General features: G+C 40.9%; 1 protein-coding gene across 1 annotated transcript in view; it reads left to right on the forward strand.

Moving 5' to 3' along the window:
• Positions 1-24,066, forward strand: part of tpk1 (thiamin pyrophosphokinase 1) — an 81,571-nt gene that overhangs the window by 5,721 nt on the left and 51,784 nt on the right. Inside the window, exons 3-4 of the mRNA XM_008299671.1 lie at positions 3,705-3,779; positions 15,137-15,206. Coding sequence (XP_008297893.1) covers positions 3,705-3,779; positions 15,137-15,206 — 145 coding nt within the window. The remainder of the gene's footprint in view (positions 1-3,704; positions 3,780-15,136; positions 15,207-24,066) is intronic.

The following is a 24,066-nucleotide window of genomic DNA, read 5'->3' on the forward strand; positions in this document are numbered from 1 at the left end:
GAGATGTGTCTGCTTAAGACAGAGTTTCAAGTTGGAACTGTCATCAAGTGGCAGGACTTTTGGCAAGTAAGGGATTGTTTTAGACAATATTCTTGATAGCACATCTGAAACCCCCCTTCCCAGAACGCTGCGCTCCTCGGACACCGTGCATATTGATCATACAGTTTCCGTGATGATAAAGCCTTCATTTTGTGGGAGGGAAGGGCATTCTGTGGGTGAAAGTAAAAATGAATGACTCGATGGCTTGTGTTCCTGGGAGATAGTAGCATGTTCTGTCAGATTAGTTTCCAATTTGGGTCGGAGCCATCCGAGCTTTCCCGCCTCTCAGTTGTATTGACTGCTTCAAACTGAGCCGCGTACAATATCTCTTTTTCTATTTGCATACACAAACTGGAATATAATTGGGCTGTAATGATTTACTGAAATTACCAATTATGCAGTTGACAGAAAATAACTGTCAAAAAAAAAAAACCCCAAAACACAAGCAATTTATCAAGAATAAAATGCTTAATATTCACAATTTTTTGCCTCTCAAAGTAGATGCCATTTCTGTCTGTCCTATATATCGCTGCAATATGTGTCTCTGATTGTTGGTCAGCAAATTGTAGACAGACTTTAAATTTGTGATTTTTTTGCAATTTGCAAACTGTCCTGTTGTGATCAAACAATAAATATCAGTGAAAGGGTACAACCTATGTTGAAGCCATTTTCGGCCCTTTATGATTTGATTCAGATGTCTGATGGAGGGACAGAATGTCACCAGGTGCTTGGTGTTGGGCACTGAATGGGTGTTCGTCAGCTCCACCTTTTTTGTGAGCCCGATTTACTCACGGGAGACAGGTGAGGGGAAGGAGCTGGCAGGAGTGCTAGGACGCCAGTTTTTTGACCGTAGTATAATACGAACATTATGAAATCTGTCTTTTTTGAAAATAATAAACGGAACGAAGAAGAATTAAAGTCAGAGCTTTAATTGCTCCTGTCATATGTGGATCCGAGCAAAATTGCGTCGGATACCGCAACAACCTATTAATGATGCATTGTACAGTACAGAGTATTTTTATTATAAGATAAGCTGCATTTTCATCTTTCTTGCCTCTTTTCTGTCCCTCATTGTGTGCTGATGAAGGTTTTAAATCACTGTAATCATCTCGTTTGCCGTTAAACAGCAGCTACAGTAATTGTGCCGCATGCTTGTCTACGTGTTTGTCTACACTTGACACCCTCACACGTGCGCCTGATTGGTGCAAAGCAGGACCACCGAGCAGCTGTTGATTTGGAATTGTCATACAGCTCGAAAATGAGGAGCGCGCAAAGGCCAGCATCAGTCAAGAGACACCCACTTCTGCTCGGAAGCTATCGTCAGTTTTGAAGCATCCGCTGAAACAAATGTTTACCCAGATGCGTTAGCTAAGCATTACAGGCCGCGCTCTCGCGTTTGCTCGCTGTACAAATCCGAGATGCAGCCTACAGATTTCACAAGGTGTGCAAATAATCCCTGGAACGCTCGCACAACAGAGCACACAAATCCTCTTGATGATATAATTTTGTTGATAAAATTGTCACGCGCTATCAAAGGTGAAAGATGCGTTTGCGATTCCCCCTGAACCACACACTTTTAAACTCCTTTTCCCCCAACTGCACAGTATAGTGAAACACTTTTTTTCTCCCATTAGATAAATTTAGAATATATTTCTATGCCTTCTTTAGTCTAATCTCTGGCAGGAAATGCTTATCTAGACTCTCAGAGGAGAATATAAAAACAGCCCCTGGATGTCTGCATTTTAAAATCCCCAGTGTGCACAGTTAGCCTTTTAAATTTCACAATTTTAATTATAAATGCCTATTCCTGGAATATCTGTGTGCTGGGTTATGTGCATGGATTTAGTGTGTGTATGTGCGTGTGTTTGTGGTATTTATGCAGTCTGGCACTTTTAAAAGAATCCCAAGGTGACATTTCTTTGAACGGAGTGCACGAAAGGCCACGCACCTCCTCGCATGTGTGTGTGTGTGTGTGTGTGGCGGGGAGAGTGTGTTTGCGTGGCCGAGGATTATCTGAAAAGTCACGGCTGGTTGAGTTTGTCTTTTGTTCTCTGTACACCTCCAGCCAATTAAGAGACAAGACTGACAAATCCACTCCTCCTCTTTCTCCTCCTCGCCCACCCCTCCGCGCGTCCTGCTTTCTTTTCCTCCACCTTTGTGTCGCCTCTTTATCCTCTCTTCCTTTCGTCTTCCTTTTGCCTTACTCGGCTGGGGTTGACTTTCGTATTAGAAATGACCTTCCAGTGATGTGAACTTTTTAACAACATCAAGCCAACCGCTGCAACAAAGTCACAAACCCAAAGGACAGTTTTTTTCTTTTTTTTTTTTTTTACCGCCACACTTTCCAAGTCAAGCCAAAATGCACTCTTAACACCCCGGGGGATAAATCCAGAAAGGTTTTTTTTTCCTTCTAGGTGATGCACATTTTGCAGCAAGAAGTTAATGAAACCTTAACTATCGTCTTTCCTTTTCTTCCTCACTGTTGTTTTTTCCACAAGGTGCTTTGAGAAACATACAAGCTTTATTGGATTTTCCATATGGTTCTATTTCTGTTGTGTGGAAATTCCACAAACGCAGTTCAAGAAAAAGTATGTGTTGCTTAGGTTTAGAGTGGCATTTCGGCTTCGCTATGAAAGGCTCCTTTAAAAATGTATGAGGAATCATTCATAAAAGCCGACATAAGAGAGAAAGATAAATGAGTGAGCGATGAAAAGTGTGAAGGCGAGAGGAAGAGAGGTTGCGCTTAGTCTTTGGTCCATTAAGGCCTCTTTACCAGCTCTGTTTTTTTTTACTTTATCAACGAATGTTTCTTTCTTTTCTTTTTTTTTTCATCTCCCGCAGATTAGAAGTATTAGTCGGGGGATCTGCATTAAAAGCAGAGCAAAAGAAAAGCTAAAAGCAAGATTGATTGATGGGGGTTTTAGGGAAGAAATAGTTTTATGAAACGGTGCACCATGAGACATAGACTCTGACAAAGAAACCTGGAGGTACCCTGCAAGAAAGAGACGAGGATGACAGGTTATGTTTGTTTTTAGAGGATTTCTCCTTTGTTGTCGTGTAGCTACAGACGGTATGTAGCCAAGTTCACGGTATTCAGATGAGATTATATACTAAATGCGTGCAAGCTTAAGTGCGCGCATTTCTTCGGATTTCCCCTTTTTTTTAAACAAATGACGAGACCTTGGATGTTAATTGCGATCCCGGTCAAGGAGAGGAAAGGCGCTGTCGCTGAGGGAAATTATTGCCTGAGTTGGATACACACTGTCTGTCCTCGGGTTAGGTTTTGTTATCCTCTCATGTTGCAAACAAACCAATTGCAGCCTAATTGGATCGAGTGGGAAACATTTTGAACTCTCGTGAAACCCGAGACTTGTTTGAAATGGTTTCTGCCTTTAATCCTCTTAGTTTCCTGTCTCCATGTGGAGTGTGATAATGACCTCGTTATCGTGGTTTTGTTTTAATTTTGCTCTTTATTTAGCACAATCAGTAGCACAAACAACAGCCTCCGGTCTCTGTGTAGAAGAAGTATTGTTTAAACATGCAAACAATGATGTCTTTTGTTTTTTTTCTCTCTTTTCTCTAGTTGGATAGTATTCTCCATCAGTTGTCTGTCTGATTATTTATGATTCACACTTTTCTACTTTACTGTCTGTCTCCTTTTCCAGGCACACAGAGGATCTGTCTGATCATTCTGAACCAGCCTCTGGATAAGGACTACCTACACATCCTCTGGAGTAAAGGTAGATATCTCACACATCACAAAGAGAGAGATCAGATAAGCCCTTTTTTATATCACGTAGATCCTGTTTGTATTGGTTTACACTTAGCAGGTATTCCCCGGTTGTTTTTGTCAGACGGTGCTCTCTAAACGGCGGAACTTCTCGCCCTTCGCCCACCTTTCCTGTGATGTTTCAAGTAAATTCTGCCTTTTAATTCATTTGAATGACTTGTGTGGCTTCGTGACTTAAAGTTAATACATTCAAAGCCAAAATAAATTTAAATAACAGGCATTTTGATGAGGGATGTGATAGGAATACGCAAGTGGCTGATAAGTTAGTAAATTATTGTTAATTCCAATCATTAAAAGTTCAGTTAATAATAACGTCCGATAAGAAGGAGCATGAGTGCAGTCGAGGAACGCTACTTCAGAACCGCGCTGTGAATGTAGATTTTTTTTTGCCTGACTGCTTTTCTAGCCGATTCTTTGCTCTCTGCCTTGTTTGCATGAGGGTGTAGCAGCACTTCTCGGAAAAAACAATGGACCTGAGAGCAGAAAAACAAAACATACCTTCTGAAGTTGGGGACAACAGTGCTACAAAATTCCTCAAACACCTGTTGAACAAGCAGAATCTAAAAATCTTGTGACGTCTTTCTGTCCAGAGACAACCCGATCACAGCCATATGGTGCTTGTTATAATGGGCAAATTGCTACGAACGAGCTACAGACGAATGGTAATTATGCGGTATGCGACGACCGAGCCCTAATAAGCTATCTATCTTGCACCTCTGTGAATTCTAGTTGACTCCGAGGATGAGGCCAGCCAGCCCCTCTCAAAACAGCAGTACCTGTACATCAGTGCATCTTTTCATATCAGCAGCACAGCGAGGGTGTCAGAGGAGGTGATTAATGATGGCACCGAGATGTGAGCCTGTCTGCACCTTTTCAAACACCGAAGTCCAAGGGCTTTAGGTAGCCATTAATTACTTTAACAGTGCACAAGGTTATTCTTTTGTAGCCTGCGCTTACCAGTAAAGAGATGAGCTCTTGTCTTTAATTAGTCTATATGGTGCACACTGTAAGTATTTGGCCACGTTGACATTCTTATGTACTTCAAGCTTTGTGCTTCAGCACATAGAATTTAAAAGAAAATAATGATTACTACATTAAAGAGTCAAGTCCAAGCTTCAACTTAAATAGGTTTACATCAGTGCAGAGAGGACTGTGTGAGAGATATACTTCTTCTAACGCAAAGTGCCCAAATTGCAAGGGCTCAAAAGTAATGGGATGCTTGGTGTTTCTTGGGCAGCTATACAATCTGCTTTTATTAAAGGCATTGTATTCTGCTGAAAGCTCTCTTATTGTAATTGTAAGGTCTTCAAGGCAGCAATGCATCCATTCAGACTGGTTTGTTAGTAGTTGCTCGGCGAAAAATGTGAACACGAGCAGTGGCAGAAAGTGTCCGCTCCACTCAGCAGGTTACAAAGAAGATTTAAAACAAACCTACTGGACTCAAGGTCCTCGTTTTCATAATGCAGGCATTCTGTTCATACCCCCCCAAAAAATAAACCCTGAGTACTGACTGAGCTGCTGTCTACGTTTTCAAGGCCACCTCATTGATGCATTCTTTCATCAATGAGGAGAAAATGGTCGGAGCAGTCCACAGCATGGATAAATATGAAATCCTGTAAATTCCTGCACCTAGGCAATTACGCCTGATACTCACCCTGAAGGCTTTCTCACTGTTGCACAACTCCTGTTCACCCATAAAGCTAGCAAGCAATTCCTATTTCAGTGAAAAAGGTCAAAAATTTCATGCCGTACAGGAGCTGTACAGTCGTACTCAAACATACAGTAGCTGCACAATACAAGCTCGCTAAATGTCTCCACTTTAGCTGTTTCCAAGAAGCAGCTGTGCCCAAGGGCATTGGGATGATTGTTATTGAAGAAGAGCAGAACTGTGCTCAGCCACTTCACTTCAGCAATCCACTGGTCATGAGTTTGGTGGCAGTTTAAGGATCAAGGAAATCCTCTAGATTCGAACCATGTTTTTGTAGTTGCTAACTAGGGGATACAGAAAAATGCTGCATGAATACTCTGAATCCCAAAATTCCCAAAAACATGCAAGAAAGGCTTATTGTTAAAAGATAAAAAATAGGTTTTTGAACAGAAGTAGAACTCCAGATTCCCCGAGGCGTCTCTTATGAGTTGCATTGATGCATAGTGGTTGTGCTACTTGGCTGTGATGTATTAAATATGCAAACCAGACAGTTTCACATCAACCTATATTCTACAAGTTTGTTAGGGATTAAATCTGGTGAAATGATCAGAAATACAGCCGAAGTAAACACAGCTTAACTTGAATCAAATTGCGGCAAATTCGTTAAGCATTCAACCGTTCTATCAAGGACAGAGTGTGACGAAGTGACCTGGATCACAGGTTCTCGGCAGTTTTGATGCCAAGACCATGGAACAAAAAAAAAAACAAAAAACTGCAGGCATGCTAATTTATGAAAAATGGAATTCACAAACTTACGCAATCAGGAAAAGAAGGTTAGTAAACAAAATAACTTTGAAGGCAAACTCGTGATTAAAACCTCATCAGATTGAATTTTAATGAACGCGGCTTTGATATTCTTATCAGCTTAGCAAAAAAACCCAAGAGGCACCTGAGCTCTTTCCATCGCACAGCAGTCCTACAGTTAGATACATGCTACTCTCTTGGTTTGTGCCTTTTCACTGGGGGACTGCGTGAAAATGTTTAATGACATGAGACAAAGCAATCTTCCCATCTGATTTTACACCAAAGGTTGCCTGCTGCTTGAGATAAAGATTCCAGGGGTGTTCTGCTAAGGTAGGAGAATAACAATAAGTACACACAAAAAAAAAATACCAAGACTTCTGAATTTGTGACCATGTGGACTGTACAAGAGCTCATGTGCCAGAAAAACAAATGAAGCTCAAAGCAAATGTTTTCTTTTTTTTAGAAGAGAGGCTGTGTGAAGAGATTCTCCATCATCCACACCTTTAGAACTCATCATTAAAAGAATTGTAGTGCTACTTGTTTTTAAGAGTGGCTTTGGTTTTTAGCTGCTTTCATAAACTGTGCCCAGACGCAGTGAGAAAGTCTAAATTCTCCAGAAATCCTGTGCTATGTCCACCCACTTTGCTCAGCAGATCTGATCACAATGACACGGTGCTGACAGCTCAATCTGTAACTAGCTGCCATGTTGTGGAAAAGTAAAAAGTTGCAGCCAGACGTTCACAAACATCCATGCGAGCTACGTGGGCTTTTCTTTGTTCAGTATGACGGCCAAAGAGTATTTATACTTTTGTAGTATGAATGGAACAGCATGGGCGATAAAATGATATGTACCCGCAGTAGGCACTTCCTTAACAGCAACAGGAAAATAAATTGATAGAATGTTTGATAGTTTCACTTGCACTAGCACATGACGAAAAACAGAAAGGTTAGTTTCATGAGCAAACCCCAAGCATGTTCCCTCACTGGCTCACTAAAAGCCAATCATACCTTGACAGTGTCGGCCCTTCGCCCTCCATCGCTCTTCCTGTGGCTTCCATGCAGGTCTCCTGAGGTGCGATAGTCCACAGCCGCTTCTCATTGCCTTCGTTTGCACCCTCTGTCCTCCCATGGTGGAGTCTGTGACCAGCAGGGAGGGCTTGACAGACTCATGGCCTTGTGTCCTTCACTATCTCCATGGTAGCAACACAATCCCGACACCCTGCTCCAAGTGCTCATGGGCCGAGCGTTGCATGCGTGAAGAGCAAAGCGATATGAAGTCACTGGTCAGAGTTACCTGGCCTTGGCCAGACACTGGTAGTCCTCTGTTGCAAGGAGAGTTGTAATTAATATGGAGGACATAACATTAGCTGGTGAAAGTGTGCCAAGAAATATGTAGCCATTTATTTGCCATCTCCAACAAGTTGGCAAATGAAAAAAATAACTAAAAGAAAGAGAGGAAAAAACTTTTAGCTGTTTCCAACACTTGTGCAATGTCAGTTAGCAGCGTTTAGCAGCGTTTAGCAGCATGTAGCAGCGTTTAGCAGCGTGCAGCCTTCTGAGGAGACCATTCCCCGCTGCGCTTCCCTTCAGTTTACTCAGATATAGTGCAGGAGGTGTGCCTTCTCAATTCAAACTGGCCAATCAGGTCAGAGCTTGAGAAGGAAGTTAGCAAAGTTAACAGCAACTGCACATTATTTTCTGACCACAGTGCCTCAATTCATCGTTCCACAATGAGTCATCAATACGGAACATTTAAATAAACAAAACATTTGTGTTTCCTTCTATATTTACCTTAATTAATTGGAATTTCATCACACATCTGTTGTCCAATCAAATTTGAGGCCCCGCCCACTCACCACATGAAGGAGAGGCTTTTGAGGCCTGTCTCCTCATTAAGCTCCAGCACAAGATCCACAAGGTCCTTTTAATATGCTGTTTGCTTTAATTAAACAAATAAACTTAACTAAGTATATTTCTGTCTGTAGACACTGGAATTGTAAAATTACATTATGAACAGAAAAGTTTGTGATCTTTTCCACACAAAGGACCTTGCATGTAGTCAGGAAGGGAAGGATCTAGTGCTTCTGAACAGCCTCCATGTGACTGATGTTAACAAATCACTAACATTTTGTCTGCCAAGTTCAATAGTCTCTTTTAAGTTTGTTTACATGCTGCGTCTTATTGATGTTTATTTAGGTCAGTTTACCTCAAAACTAATTTTACACAGTCTCTATATTTAGTGTGTATCAGGATGAGATCAGGCCTTTATCCTTCTCCTGTGTATTATTTATCTATATATATTTGTGTACGTAAGCTTATTACATTTGTGCCTTGGTAAATAGAGTGTTAAATTTATAACAGCCCTTTTTTCTGCTCCCCCTGATTAAAAGTAGGTAATTAAAATAATTAAAAATGATCAACACAGGTTGATATAAAACAGTCTAGTGCACTAAATAGACCTTAAATTGATTATTCAGGTCCTGTTGATTATAACTTTACCTAGACCTGGGGTGTCGAATCCTGGTCCTCGAGGGCCGCAATCCTGCAAGTTTTAGATGGTTCCCTCTTCCAACACACCTGATTCAAATGATCAGGATCGTTATCAGGCTTCTGCAGAGCTTGATGACGAACTGATGATTTGAATCAGGTGTGTTGGAAGAAGGAAACATCTACAACATGCAGGATTGTGGCCCTCGAGGACCAGAGTTCCACACCCCTGACCTAGACAGTGTTTGCAGATTGATATTTTTGGTTTAATGTCCAAACTGTGACCAGAAAGATTGAGGCTGAATTTTACAGAAATGCATTAAATGCATTGTGGGGCTGTTGCATTTTTTTTTTTTTTTCAGATTCAACACTTGGCAGTAATGCAGGCACATGAATCATCAGGCAAGCATGTATCAAGTCATCTAACCACTGTGAGGTGGATGGACATATTAAATGTACTTGGTCAGTATGATGCAGTTTAATGTCATATAGAAGATTTGGGCATTTGCTTCTTCTTAGATAAGGTTTGAAAAAGTTTCAGAATGATTTTAGGTGGTTTCTGAAGTGCTGCAAGCAATGCTGTGGTTTGCGTGTCAGAAATTGGGAGGCTTTCTTGATCATTTCGGCTCTTGGCAGCAGCGCACATGGGACCTGAAGAAGTTTTGACAGGACGATGATTGCGCGTGAATGGCAGATCTCAGATCTCTCGCAGCGCGACGGTAAACACGCTCGTAGCAAATTTACCATTCGTAACTTGATATTCCATGTATTTTTAATGTTGTTTATGGGATAAGCAGATGTCACCCGCGCGCATCAGCGTGTGCGAGTTGGTGTCGCTCTCCAGATGGTTGTTCACCTGGAGGCGTCGTAGCCAGGTCTCCACCCTTGCAGACACAGACAACCACGGTCTCGCGCAAACAGACTCGCAGCACTCTCAGGTCCTCTGATGTGCTGCCCCCGGCCCCCTCCTTCCCACCCCCCCCCCCCCCCCCCCCCCATCACCTGTGGGAGAGGTAAAGCAGCAGGGAGCACAGGAGCGATGGAGGCTATGAGAGCGCAACGCTGATCAAAGAGAAACTCATTTACTGGTGCCGAGTGTGATGTTGTGAAGTGGGATCAAGCTGCTTATCTCACTCACGCACCCTCTCACTCATCTAGTCCATCAGTCACCCGTTCACTCACTCATTTACTTACCTAGAGATCCTTCAATTGCTCATTGTGCAACAACACAAACAAGCAGTTCGATAAAGCAATCAGTGAAGGGGATTCTCTTTGCAGGAAAAAAAAGGGGCCTGTGTTGATCACAAGAGCCTTGTATCATGATTTGTTGATGTTGAGCAGCTTGTTAAAGTTGAATTTTGTGAAAGTCACCCACCAGCAATTAGTTGGTATGCTTTTAAGAACACATATAAGACTGAGCTAATAGGTGCATGGAGAATTAGAAGCTGTTAGCGAGGATTGAGAGGCAAAGACATCTCAATCGCAAATTCCAGCGAGACTGTCAAAGGCAGGGAGAAGAGAATGAGCATAAAAGCTGGCGAAATTGCACCACCTAGAATACCAAAGAGAAGGATAGAGTGGTGTAAAGAGTAGCAGAGTGGAGCCAGATAGAAAGAAAATTAGATGTTTGTGCAGGAAATCAATCAAATTCGAGGAAAGGTGTAGAGAGCGTGGTGGATCTGGAGACAGGGTGACAGATGGAGGGAGAGAGGTGGACTGATAGATGAAGGGAAGGCGTCAAGGCATCATAATAAGGATAATAATCTTTTCACTGCTCTTCGTGACCGTTTGCCCTCTCCTGTACTCCGCTAAAGCCCCAACCTGACAGGTATTAATCCTCGCCACAAACCCCATCAATACCGGCCTGCTTTATAATATGCCCCACAGCAGCACGTGTGCATGTGTGTGTGTGTGTTCCTACAGCTTTTCTGCATCCAACTCAATAGCAATGATTAAAAACCACTAAAATGCTTAAGTAGTGTGTGTGGAAGTGTATTATCTAGCGGCCGCCATATGTATCTATCACGCAGCAGAGTGAGTGACAAGAGGAGTTGGTTGTGAAGCCGGCGGTGAGGGATTATGATGGCTAGTTTATTTACAAGGTCATCTCCCCTTGACTGCCTCTGCTGTCCCTGCTCGGCTCACATCATACCGCCGTCAGGAATCATAAGACATCTATGTCTCCGTCTGTGATTTTCTGTTCAGCTTGTTAAACCCGAATGCTCTGAGGAGAAGGAGAGGATGTGGGAATTGGTTGGGCCGTTGTATTTGTGGCCAACAATTTATTGTTTTCAGCGGGAGAATGACAGTAATTGTGTCTTCAGTGCCTGTGGATGGAGTGCAGATGGAGTGATAAGTTCAGATTACCCACTTTAGCCATTTACTGTGATGAAGACAAATAAGACGTTGAGAGATTTAGAAAGACAGATGCTTCCACAACTTTGTCTTGTAATGAAGACAAAGTTTTGAATAAGCCTGACCGAATGTGTGTGTGTATTTTTGAGTCTAAAGGTTTTGTGTTAAGAACAACGGTTTTAAATAAAAGAATCACATTTTTTGATTGTTTTTAATGCAGACAGGAGACAAAGTGCTTGACTTTAAATGTTAAAAAATGCAAAATCATTACATGTTTTAATACAAAGCAGAAAGAAAAAAGAATGTCGATTTTATCCAAGAAAACTGATGAGCAATTTGCAGCTAATATATGCAGCTGGTCAATACAAACTACTTAAACAAACATGACAGCTATTGAATGTTGGTTCACTTTTTATTTCATGCTATTCCCCTGATTGACAGTGGTGTGGTGGTAACATGCAAGGAGGCATAATAATGCACCAACAAAGCCAGCGAGGAACAACACTTCTAGCAGGTATACATGGGCCCAATCCAAGTCTCCACGCTCACAGACTTTGAGATGCGATTAATGAGGGTTTAGGGATGTCCCACTGTCAAATCAGCAAGTGCATGAGGCCTCTGATGTGGACTCTTCAATGCTATTAGGCACTCTTTTCTGTAAATTGGTGACGTATAAGCAATAATGCTGTGATGATGTAAAGAAGAAATTCACGAGAAAGTTTATCTGTAAGTGGAAGCATCTGGCTGCTCGCTGTTGTGGTTATTTATTGCATCTGTTGAATTGTTTGATTTTAAGTCAAACCCCTGCATAGGATTTACATGTTCATGGCTTTCCTGACTTTTAGTAGTTTGCTAAGATATATAAAGATTGTAATGCCACAAAGAGGTAGTGGTCAGCTGTGCAGCTAATCAAACTATGAATGAAACAGGAGTCAAAATGTTTCTACAGTGAGCCACTGTTTTGGATTTGTTGTGCCATTTTGAGCCTTCATAGACTCACAGACTGCAGCACTACAACTGTTAAGCCTGTGAGAGTTTAGTGTTTTGGATCTAGGGGTGAAGACATGGATACACACATTGCAGTCTTCAAATAAATCCACATTTTAAGCATTTTATGAGAAAGGGAATATACCTATGTTACACATTTTAGTGAGAAACACTCACAGTAAAGGTAGCTTCTGTTTGTTCCCAAGCCAACCTTGTAGGCTACCTTTTATTCACTCCAAATCGAATGTATGATGTAACTGATCAATCAGCCACCTGCTGAGCAAAATCAGACACATCCTGGCACTTCTCATCTCTTTATCGACCGGTCGCTTGTAGTTCCTAGACGACGGTGTGAATAGTCCCCTCGCTTATTAAATGCGCGGCCTTTACTGTGTGCTGTAGCCCCGCTGCTCATTGACCCTGGAGCTTTAAATTAAGCATATCATATTTTAAAAAACGGATTTCTTTGATATCCGTAGAGGCGAGGGCAGGAGGCCACACTGTAGACACTGGATGTATTAATGATTTACAACTCGCATTGTAAAAATACTGTAGAAGTGTTATTTTACGTAAATTATTGAGAATGATCACTCAAGGTCTTTTCTACAGTACTGCAAGCGACTCACTTATGCACAACAAAGCAAGCACTGTCAAGGAGAAGGCTCCCACTACTACACTGTGACTGACGGCCCTTTCTGTTACGCTCGAGTGTGAATACAGTAAAATTACAGGATGACTCCAATGCAGAAAAAAATATAGTCAGAAAATACATATGATAATCACTGGTAGAAATGTAAATAAATCTTTTTTTTTTTCTCTTTTTTTTTTTTACGCATCGGCACTTTGTCGAATCACATCAAGGCTGTCGGATTCACAGCCGCATGTGTTTGTGCGCTTAAATGACACGCCATGCAAACAGAGCTGAGAAAAAAAATGATTGACAGACAGAAGTAACTGTTCTAGAACCTTAAGTCTGAAAATTATTCAGCGTGTCTGCGTGTGTGCGCTTACACACAGATAATGACTGATAGCTTTACAGTCTGCTACCAGGCTTAAAGAAAAAAAAGTTTCTCTGTTTTTCGAGAAGTTGTCATTTGAAAAAAGTTTCTCAGCCTTTGCTCTCTGTCAGAGATAATGAGTCATTTACATTCCAATCATTTCTTGACGCGCAACATCGACAGCAGGTGGTGGGGGTTATGAATAAAAGCACTACCTTGAGTGTAAGTGTCTTATTTACATCAATGCAAATGCATCTGCATTCTCTCACTTTTTAAGAGCTCAGAGAGAGGACGGTTAGATTGAGAAAGGCACCCCCTTCTGTTGAAATAATCATTCCTCTCCATTTAGCTCGCTAATCGAGTCCAATTTAGCGTGTGCATGAGTCTGTGTGTGTGAGTATGAATTTACAGTAGGTCCACGTGACTCACTATACATGCTTCACGTATTTTTTCATGGTAATGTGTTGAAAGTTGCTTGATATAAAAAAAAAAGAAAGAAAAAGGAAAAACACAGTGGCTGTGGAGTTCAGCAGCTATTCCAACTTTGCACTTTTGTATCTGTTGTCACAGCTCCCTCAGTAGTTAACTTGTTTATTTCATGCCTATGTAGCGTGAATATCTGATGGGTGATCTTTTTCCCTGACGTGTGAGGTTTGTTGTCACAGTGAAGCGTCTTTTCAGTGTCGTTTCAGTAATAATTGGCAATCAGTATTCCAAACATGGCAACATTAGTGCTCATGTCTTTTTCTTTTTTTTAAAGTGTAGATTAAATTGTGTTGTGTTTTGAAGTTGCAACCTGGAGTTACACTCGGTGTAAGAAAGGTTTAGGGAATGGACACACACACACACACACACACACACACACACACACAAAACCCGGCGAGACAGAAAACACGTACGCGAGTGTTGGCCGTCTCTTTGGTGCATGCTTTAGTTAGTTTTAAACAAGGTGCGGGGAGAAAACTTCATCCGATTCTTTGAAGTTTTCCCCCGTGTGCACCACAACAACCCCAAACAGAAAAGGGCTCTTAAAAACAGGCTGCCTGTTCAATTTGAATAGAATAGAAGCCATGAAAGAGCATACATTTGCAAATAGTTTGCATCTAATTTAGAGCAACTTGAGTAACATTTTAAGAATGACAAATAACCGCCTCATTTGACTTGTTTTAAAAATCTGAAAAGATGCGTGCCCTTTTGCTGACTTTCCCTTTAAAGGGGTCAAATTGTGTAGCATGTTGCTTGTTGAGTAACACGGTCCCTGTCTGATTAACTTGGACCTCATTCTGACTTTACATTTTTGCAGTGATTGAAATGAGTATTTTTATTTCACAAAAACCTTGGGATTGCTGATGTTGGTGTCCAAAGTGCTGTGTTTAAATCACACATTATTAATGTTATGGCTTTCCTTTTTTTTTTGGTATAAATTTGTTTAAAAGTCCTTGACACATTTTTTTAAAATGAAACGTGTGCAGAATAAAGAGGAAGCATGCAGTAGATGTAGGAGGACAGATACTGGAAAATGTGATATGGTTCCTATAGGCAGCAGATTTTATTATGCAAGCCTCCACCTGAGCAGAATATCGTTGCTAATTATTTTATAACTTGCACTCACAAATGACATATTTTCATTCATTGTATGAAATGCCTGCTATTATTAGTGTGTCCCATTCTAGTTCACTTCTGAAAGATTAAACACACGTTTCATGTTTGCAGTGAGGAATTGTAAATGTCCTGGGGTTTACAGGGAAAAAAACATCTGCTCATATGCATGTAGAGGAACCTACAGCTAGATGAAAGTTATACATATAGACAGCAACATCCAAAGTGACTCAAGAAACCACACATTGTAAAGTAAAGGTTGCCACACCCACCCTAAGCTCATCTCTGCACTAGTGGAGATTGATTTATTGTACCCCCCAGTATCTTGTTGTGTTTTAAAAAGTAATTAGAAGTAAGTTGCACTATTCATTTAAAGTCTAGTTGCTTTCAGTTACCCGAGCTACAGCCTCTCTGTCTGTCTCTCCGAAGCTCTCTTGAGGGCATGTGCTGATGGAGCTGCCAATCATCTTCATAACACCACTGCTGGAGATCGCGACAGGTGAGTCGGCCTTCTGTTCACATTTGCATTCATTTGTGATTTCACTTAAACGTCTTTGTTTGTGCACTTGTGTGTTTGGGAAAAGGATGATTAAATGGAAGAAGTGCACACTGTTCATTTACATGAATTGTGTTTTTTTTTTTGTTTGTTTGACCTGAAATGTGGCAGCATCGGTACCATATTGTGCATTCAGCATCTTTGTGTGTGGTTGTATGAGTCTATGTGTGTGTGTGAGAAAATGCACCCTGTTATGTATGAGTGTCGTGTGTGTTTCTGACAAAGTACTGTAGGTGCTTGTTCTGCAGCGGCATTTTTGTGTGTGTGCGCGCGAATGTGTGGCTAATGGAGGACTGCTGTCAGGACAGAGATGGATCTGGGGATCACTGGGTCCCTGAAGTGTTGAGGCTTTCACATTAACGCCCAGAGTGTGAGCATGAGTGTGTATTTTGTCCGGGTGTGAGTGGGATTGTATGTGTGTCTGTGTTCGTGTGCATGTTCTTGCATTTTTATCGGTGTGACATCCGTTTTAAGCTGTAGACATCTAAGGTGAGGACATTTTTGCAAATTGACGTCATCTGGGCCCAATCACTTTTTTTTTTCCCCCCAATTAAAAAAAACGTATTGCAAACTTTGAAATTAGACCCATAGTTTCGTGATGGAAAGCTTAATGTTTTTGCAGTTAAAATATTTTTAGATGAATGTGTTGATACACTAAAAACAGCACGTTTAATGTGGTTATAGATCCTATATGTTAGATTAAAAAAAAGCCACATTATTCATAACACTTCAGTTTCATAAAATTGTATTTTAGTGTGCATTTTTGCTGATGAGTTCACATTTTCTCAGCAAATTTATAACACTGATGTATAGACAATTTCAGCCGATCAATGCCGCAAGCAGGATGCGACAGAAAACTGCATGCTGGTGGGAGCAGTGGGATTCACCAGAGATTACAGCAGTCAATTCTTCACCAACAGTTATCACTTTCCTTTAATAATATTGATAATCTGTATCTAAGGAGCATTTTTCACGTTCCAAGTTACAAAAGTCCCTCATAAGGTTTAGCAAAACAAACCGGGGAAAACAAGTCAAGAAATCATCAGGATTGAAATGGAACGAGATAAAACCACAACTCAGTGATGCAAATCAATACCAATACGGGCAGGAAGGTAAAAAGACTTGAAAAAAAATAAGACACTTTAAAGGAAATTAAAACTAGGGCTGAACAATTAATCGATTTTAAATCGAAATTTGAAACAAAGCAATTAGCGAATCGCAAGAGCTGCAATTTAGGATATGCATTACGCAGCACATCTAACCCGGGCCTTAAAGTGTCGTATCAGTGGTTTTTACAAGTCCGTGCCGTCCTCCTTGTGCAGCCATGCTTTTGATTCATGTGGTAATGCTTCATCACATGTTTCAAATCTATTGCACAGTGAATATTGAGCTGAAGCACAACTTTAAAAAATGATATTGCAAATCAGTTTGCAATTGCAAAAGCTGTCAGAAAAATTGCATCCAGATACTGTTCTCAAATTGCTCAGCCCTATTATACAAAACAAAAGCTAACAAACAAAGACTGGAGGATCTCAACATTTGTACTGATAGATAGGGTTAAAAGAGGTCGGGGAAAAGCTGTGAGAGAGGCCACGATTAAAGTATCGGTTAAAACATTAAGATCAGGGCTTGAGAATAACATGAAGCGAGGCGTGGATATCTGTTTAAGATGTAGGATCCTTCAGTAAGGCTCTGCTCTTTCTGTAAGTCTGTCAGACACACTATGTGAGGGTGAGTTTTAGCCCTGATTGCAGAGGCATCGCTCATGGTTCCGTCTGCCTGTGTGACACAGCAGATTCATCTTCTGACCCTCCAGTCTGAGCTCTGTCAGCAGCCTGTACGGCGGAGCTGTCAGCCGGGCCTTCCTTTTAGCCTGACTGCTCCCCAACACTAACAGCATCTTTCCAAAAAAAAAAAAAAAAAAGTTATACATTACACAGGGAGGGTAGAGAGGGAGGAAGGGAGGAAAAGGGAGGACATTTTTATGGGTGGGGATGTGTAAATCAATCACCGAGCAGTTAAGATGTATTTAACCCAGCATTACCATAACTAATGGACTACAGAGACAGAGAGGAGAGGAGGAAGGGAGAGGGAGATGCAAGTAATCAATCAAAGCTAAGTTTTATGAGATCTTAACAGTGCTGGAACACAGGCAGGAGCAGCAACATCCCTATGTACATGATTTAATAAACAGAGTATGAGAGAAGAAGAAAAGACGACCAAAAGAGAGAAAGATGACTTAAAAATGAAGATGTAATATGAGTATGTGTTATGAGTGTGTGGGTTTACATATCTGTCACCAAATTGTGTTTTAGTAAAACCATTATGGCAAAAAAAATAAATAAAAAATCAATCCCAGACATCAGACTTTACATAGTTCAACAATATCACATACATTTAGAGCAGAGCCTGTTGAAAGGTCCCACATCTGAGCTGTAGCTTACAGATCCACAGAGTTCCTGCAAGTAATACTAAAAAACTGCGCTGTATCACATTGCATTTTAATATCTAGTTTTATAAAGGGAAGCCAGCCAAAGTGCACGCCAGCCTTTGCAGTCGTTGGTTCAACAATATTTTCCACATTTTTTGCTGTTGGAGATGCACGATATGTCAGATTTTGTGGGAAAAAAAAAATAAATCGATTTCATTTGCCTGCAGGGGAACTGTGTTGGAGGTGGTGTATGGGAGGCCAAACCGAAACTGAAATTTGGAGCGTTCCCATTTCTTTGAAATGTAAATGATTGTCAAACCTTTTTGGAAAAAGTGATAGCCTAATAAGTGAAGTGAGAGTTTGTCCGTATTTGCCAGGGTATTTCAATCAAAATATAATAAGGTACAAAAGTTTCTGGTCAACCTCCACAGCCTCCTGCACTGCCACAAGAACAGAGTGGGCGGACGGCCTCCCACAGTTAAAAGAAAGGTGCCACGTAATTTTCTGTCAAAACAGCCTTAATGGTAGACATTAGGAATGTAGAGAGGCTGGGGCGCTTCAGGCTAAGGCTTTCTGCCTCTTATGATGAGTCAAGTGACAATGATTTGACTGCGCTGTATGGGGTGTTAGAAGACAAACGGTACATATTTTTGATCCAAATGAAGCTTGCATCCATTTAAATTGGGTTTTTCCCCTGTTTTTATTTTTTATTTTATTTATTGAAGCGCTCTCTCTCGGCTTATGTAAGTGGTTGAAACCCACTTGCGTCATACATTATTGATTCTCTATCAGCAGTTTTCTTGTTGATATTTATGCATTCTTCCATCTCCACCGTTCTTAGACCGTAATGTATTCAGACTATTGTGTTGCTTGATGAGGACCACAGCTGACGTGCATGCCGTTGATCACTCGGTTCAAACAGTTGCTTATATCAGAGAATCTGGGTCACTTATTTGTTCTTTTCCTGGTATTAAATCTGTAATATTCCTTCGACATATTTACATAAAGCATGCTTAAGCCTCATAATTGTACTTATAAGTCCAGCTCATTTGCACACACTTTTTCTCTGCATATTTAATTTGTATTTTACTTAGTCTGTCCCTCTTCACATTACTTAAAATCTGCTCATTTCTGTGTTACAACCAGAGGAAAAAAACAGTGTTCTTTACTCACATGCATGCAAATGTGCTCAATTTCTCTACATTTATTTGCAGTTTTTAATCCGAGGTTGGTAAATTGGTGTAATCAACCAGTAACTAATCATTCGAGAGGTGAGTTTCACAAAGCAGGAACCAAATGCTAGAGTACTATACCACTACAAACGATTTGTTGTTAAAGTGTGACTTTATCCTCGCCAACTTCTTCCCCTTCCATATGGGGCACAAATGTAAACACATTTTCTTATATTGAAGACCTAAGTGGATGTTGTCAACAAGGCTGTGATGAATTACAAAACTATACTGCTCTGCGATAATTATTTAACTGTAGAGTGGGTGTAATTTAATTATCTTTTAAGCCGGACCACTGAGCGACAGTCGCCAACGTAAAGCCTTTCACCTCATAAAGGGAGTTAGAACTGTATACCAAACTTGCGCGAAAATTGCTTTCGTGGGAGCTCGGGCTTTTTTTTTTTTTTTTTTTTTTTAAATCAAAACTGACACTCCCCTGGCTGTCCTGTAAATCTAACGCAGTATCTTTTAGTTTGAAATGAAAATTGCATTTTGTCTAATTTGCGCGTCTAATCAAATCCTATGGGAGGATAAAGGAGTCAAGAGATGGATGAACAGGGAGGGATATGTGGGAAAATGTGAGAGGAGGTGACTGTACACAAGCAGGATTTTAAAAAATTGCATCTGTGTGTGTGTGTGTGTGTGTGTGTGTGGCATTAGAAGGGAGATGCAGACGCGTGTGATTGTGTCAGTGTTTGACTAAGCATGTGTGGAACAGATTTTCAGAGCGCAGTTGTATCAGCGCACCATTGTGTATGCATTTTGGTTTGGAGAAGATAATACTGTCAGCCTCAGCAAATAAAGTTGTCAAGAGCAAGACGCCTTATTTTATGCGACTTAGTGACAAAGCGATATCTCCGACAGTCTCTTTTATTTGCCATTTCCATGTATTCTTCCTTCTATTCATATCTCACACCTTTTATTTCTTTTTTATATTCACTTAGCAGGCAGGTGTCAGTTTGTGGGATGACTAAAGTGTTATAAGATACCATGTTTCAGATAGTTAGTACAGATGTGGTCAATAAAGATTCATAAGACAGATATGTTGGCACAATGTAATCCCTAAACAGCTCATTTCATATAGCTTGCACACTCTGTTTACTTGCTGGAGTATTTAGATTTATGTGACCTAAACACACAGTCAAAGGTCAGACAATTCCTGAAAATTAAAAATCCCTTCATCTTTATTGTTGTAATGAAACTTGGCATCGCCTTTTACCACTTGCGCTTTACACTTCTGTTTTTACATAACGTGTTGTGTTGAGTTACTGTATTAGAAATATAGCAATTAGGGATAATTAAAATTAGAATAATCTCACTTTTCCTTCCTTCCTCTTGCTCTCTGTGGTGCACCTAGCAGTCCTGAGAGTAAAACAGAAAGTTAATAAGCTTAGAGTATGTGGTTTGGGTGTGAGATGTGTGTGGAATTATGACGATGCATGGTTATTAGATGCCTAGAGGCGTCTCGCTGATTAGCTCTGGGCTTAGACACAGCTGGATCGCACATGAAGAAAACCAGGTGTTAAAGATGCACACATGTATGAATTTGCACTTGTATACCCAACTGTGTGCTAGCATATGTTTTTTTTTATGAGTTTGTTTCACTATAGATGTGCATAGACATGTTGAAGTCACATGTACATCAGCATGCAAGTAAGCTCACACTCTTGTGCCTTGAGGTTTTGATAATTAGAATCTTTGTTGCAGGGGGATAATAAGGACTATTAGCACTGATTGGTTGTTTTTCATGACTGCCTTTGCAGTGCTTGCTGTATTATGGAACCAGACTATTATAAACCATGCAGTCATACAACTTAACAGCTTACATCTACAGACCATCAAATTCTCAAATTTGGCTAAAGACAATGACAATATGAACTCTTATTATACTAACCAGTCTTTCTAACCAGTGCTCACGACAAACCTTGTTCCAGCAGAGCAACGTTCCTCACACCAAGTGGCTGGTGTAACTAAACCATTTATGACAGGAAAAGCATGTGTCCGTACTTGACGGAGAAAAAAAAAAAAGCTTGAATAATGTCAACTGTACTACTTTCACGATAATGCCTAATTGGTTGACAATGCTGCCAACTATCAGTTCAAGAAATGATTAAAATTGCATCCTTAATCCAAACAGAAGTGGTTGTTTTTCACTCTGGCACATCTATAGTTACCATGTCACTAGTCAGACTCACCACACGTAGGCTTCATGTATACGCCTTTCATTTTGCTCTGCATTTTTTACATGACTTTCTCCTCCTCTGTGTGATACTGTTTTTAAATCCCTTCCCTCATAGATAAAAAGACAACTGCAACCTCTGCAGCAACCTACATGCTGATTATGGCAATTTGTATCAAAGATGATTTTGGTAGTGCTATAGCACAGGCCTGCTTGGTTCTTTTACCGAATTAGCCATTTTAATAACAGTGTAACTGTACTCACTCCCTGCGTGTAACTGTACCACCAAAACAATTCACAATTGTCACAGTTCTGCAGGGGCGTTGCTGCTGCACCCAGGCCTCAAAACTGCCCGAGATGAATGTGACTGGAAATATAACCAAACCAGGGCATTTTGTAGCAGAATGAAGATGAGGTGGGGCCAGACCATTCTCCAGCGATGACACAATACTGTGGAGATAGGTCTAGTTATGGAAGACTAAGGGTGCACTACGTTCATACAATTAAAACTATTTAGTTGAATTCAGAAAATAGTGTCACATTCTCAAACAAACCAACAATGTTCATAGGAGACAGGATACAAACTCTAGCTAAAGCAAGCATGAATATACTGTTTACCCACGTTCCCTTAGAGACGCTGTGCCTCTACAACATGTGCCTCTCGCTTCTGAGTGAGGACAGTCATTGTTTGCATGACCACAACAGGTTGCATTTGCGCAAATACCCGGTAATATCTTGTGAAATCTCAAAAAACACTTTCCATGTGTCCACATTTGTGTGTGAGTTCTTGTGTCTGTTTGTGCAGTTCAGATGGTTCAGAGAGCTGAACATGTGCTTTGCTTTGGGTTGTTTATGTATATGGGGTGTAATGATGTCATCCAAAATAATTCCTTCACCTCTTCAACATCTCTTCTCCTCTGATTGGAGATGGAAAAGATGAGAGGAGTAATCAGAGCCACATCTCCTCAAGTGATGAAAAGACCAGAAACTGGAGAACAGTGTTTGTAATGTTGTGAATCAGGAGATGGTGAAAGCTAAGAGAACATATACCGCATTTGGCTATAATTAAGTGGTCATATGGAAGGATGGAGTCTTACTTAGTGTGAGAAAAACAAAGACAAAAATATAGGAGCATATAGGGGAAGAAAATATGCTTTCTGCCTTAATGAAGTGGTTAAATGGAAGGAAGTGGCTTTACTTAAATACGAAAGTAAGTATAGCACAAATGTGAAGAGATTGGAAGAGGGCGTAAGGGAGAAGGCATTATGGGAAGGAGAGGTGGGGGTTGGTGGGTGGGGAGGATGAAGGGAAAAAAAAAAAACTAGCATAGAGGATGTGGAGAGAGAGGGACACACAGGCAGCCTGATAGACAAACACACATATACACACACACACACAAACACAAGCAAAGGTCACACAGCCATCCCCGCCACACGGTGCTCAGACAAACTGGTGGTAAAATGCTCTATTTCCCGTCCAAATTAAAGTGTCAGTTAATATTAATGTGGAAGTGAAGACTGTCAGACACACAACTTGCAGACTCACATACGCACGCGCGAGCGAGCGAGCAGCGTTTACGCTCGTGCGTACGGACACAAATGTGGAATTTAGAATCTCGCCCGGTCAATTACCATCCGCCGATAGTGTCATGCACACAGGTCACAAAGGGAAGTGCGTGTTTGTGTGTGTGTGTGCGTGTGTGTGTTATTGTGTGTATGCATGTGTTTGAAGCCCTGATCAGGCACAGTGTCACGTCTCATCCCATCTGTCACATGAAGGTTATTTCTGAATGGAGATGCAATTGTGGCGTCCTGTATTATACGAGGGGATAAGGAAATGTACCTTGTGCTGTTGTATATGTGTGTGTGTGGTCACATGTCAGCGCCTGTGTGTGAATGAGGAAAGTTTGTACCCGGGTCACTTTTCTTTTTTCCGTCCATTGCAAGTTGAGTTGTGCTTGTTTGTCTTTCCGCATGCTTGTGGTGTGTCTGTACGTGCACGTGTGTGGCGCAGAAGATTGCACACAATTGCTGTTCTGTTTGTCTTGCTGTATCTTGTTGGTGTAAATGGGAACGCTGAGGAGGTAGGGAGAGAATAATCCTTATGTATCTCTTTCTTCAACCGACCGGAACATCGCTCTCGCCTCTTGCTAGGGAGCGCACACACGCACACACAAACAAACGCACACAAACGCACTGCCCAACCAACCATGAAATCGTAATGTCAGACCTGTTAATGCCTCTAGATAGCGGCAACTGCATCCCTCCATGGTCTCGCCCCTTACACATAAACATACACACATAAACAGAATAAACAGAAAGCTATCTCGTCTGGTTCTGACGGGAACGCCGCACCCAGTGGTGGCTGGTAGATTTTTGGCTGTTTTCTTGCAAAAGAACTTGTTAATTCCGACACCCTGGGAATGTTGATTGCCTCAAAACACAGTTGTATTTAGATGAATGAAATACATAGGAAAATTTATATTCAGAATGCAAAGCCTGAACGCGCATATATTCCCAAACCTCCTGCCCAGTTTAATTTGCAGTTGTAATCCTCTTAATTGCGTGTATTAACATGGTATTTCCACCCGATTTATGTAGTTAACAACTAATGTTGGCTATTACTTCACTTTGTGATCATTGTGTATGTTTTCTGTGAGGCACTTCTTAGGTATGCGAGTCATAAACCTTGAAAAAGCAGGGCTGGGTGAATTAAACATTATGCCTTTGTGCATTCTGATTTCATAAGCAATTATACACATCCATAAAAGAAACCCCCATTTACTTCTATAGGGCAGTGGCTGTACTTAATCAGCTGTAGCACATGCGATCTTGTAAACATGAAGGGTATTGTGCATTCATGTCATGCATCACACAATACTGAGCTGTCAACATTCATACATATTGTGTTTTTAGGTATTGATTATTTTTCAAGCTTTGTTTAGAAATAGGGCTTCAAGGTGGT

Source organism: Stegastes partitus, unplaced genomic scaffold (assembly GCF_000690725.1).
Source record: "Stegastes partitus isolate 25-593 unplaced genomic scaffold, Stegastes_partitus-1.0.2 Scaffold1445, whole genome shotgun sequence".
Taxonomy (NCBI): domain Eukaryota; kingdom Metazoa; phylum Chordata; class Actinopteri; family Pomacentridae; genus Stegastes; species Stegastes partitus.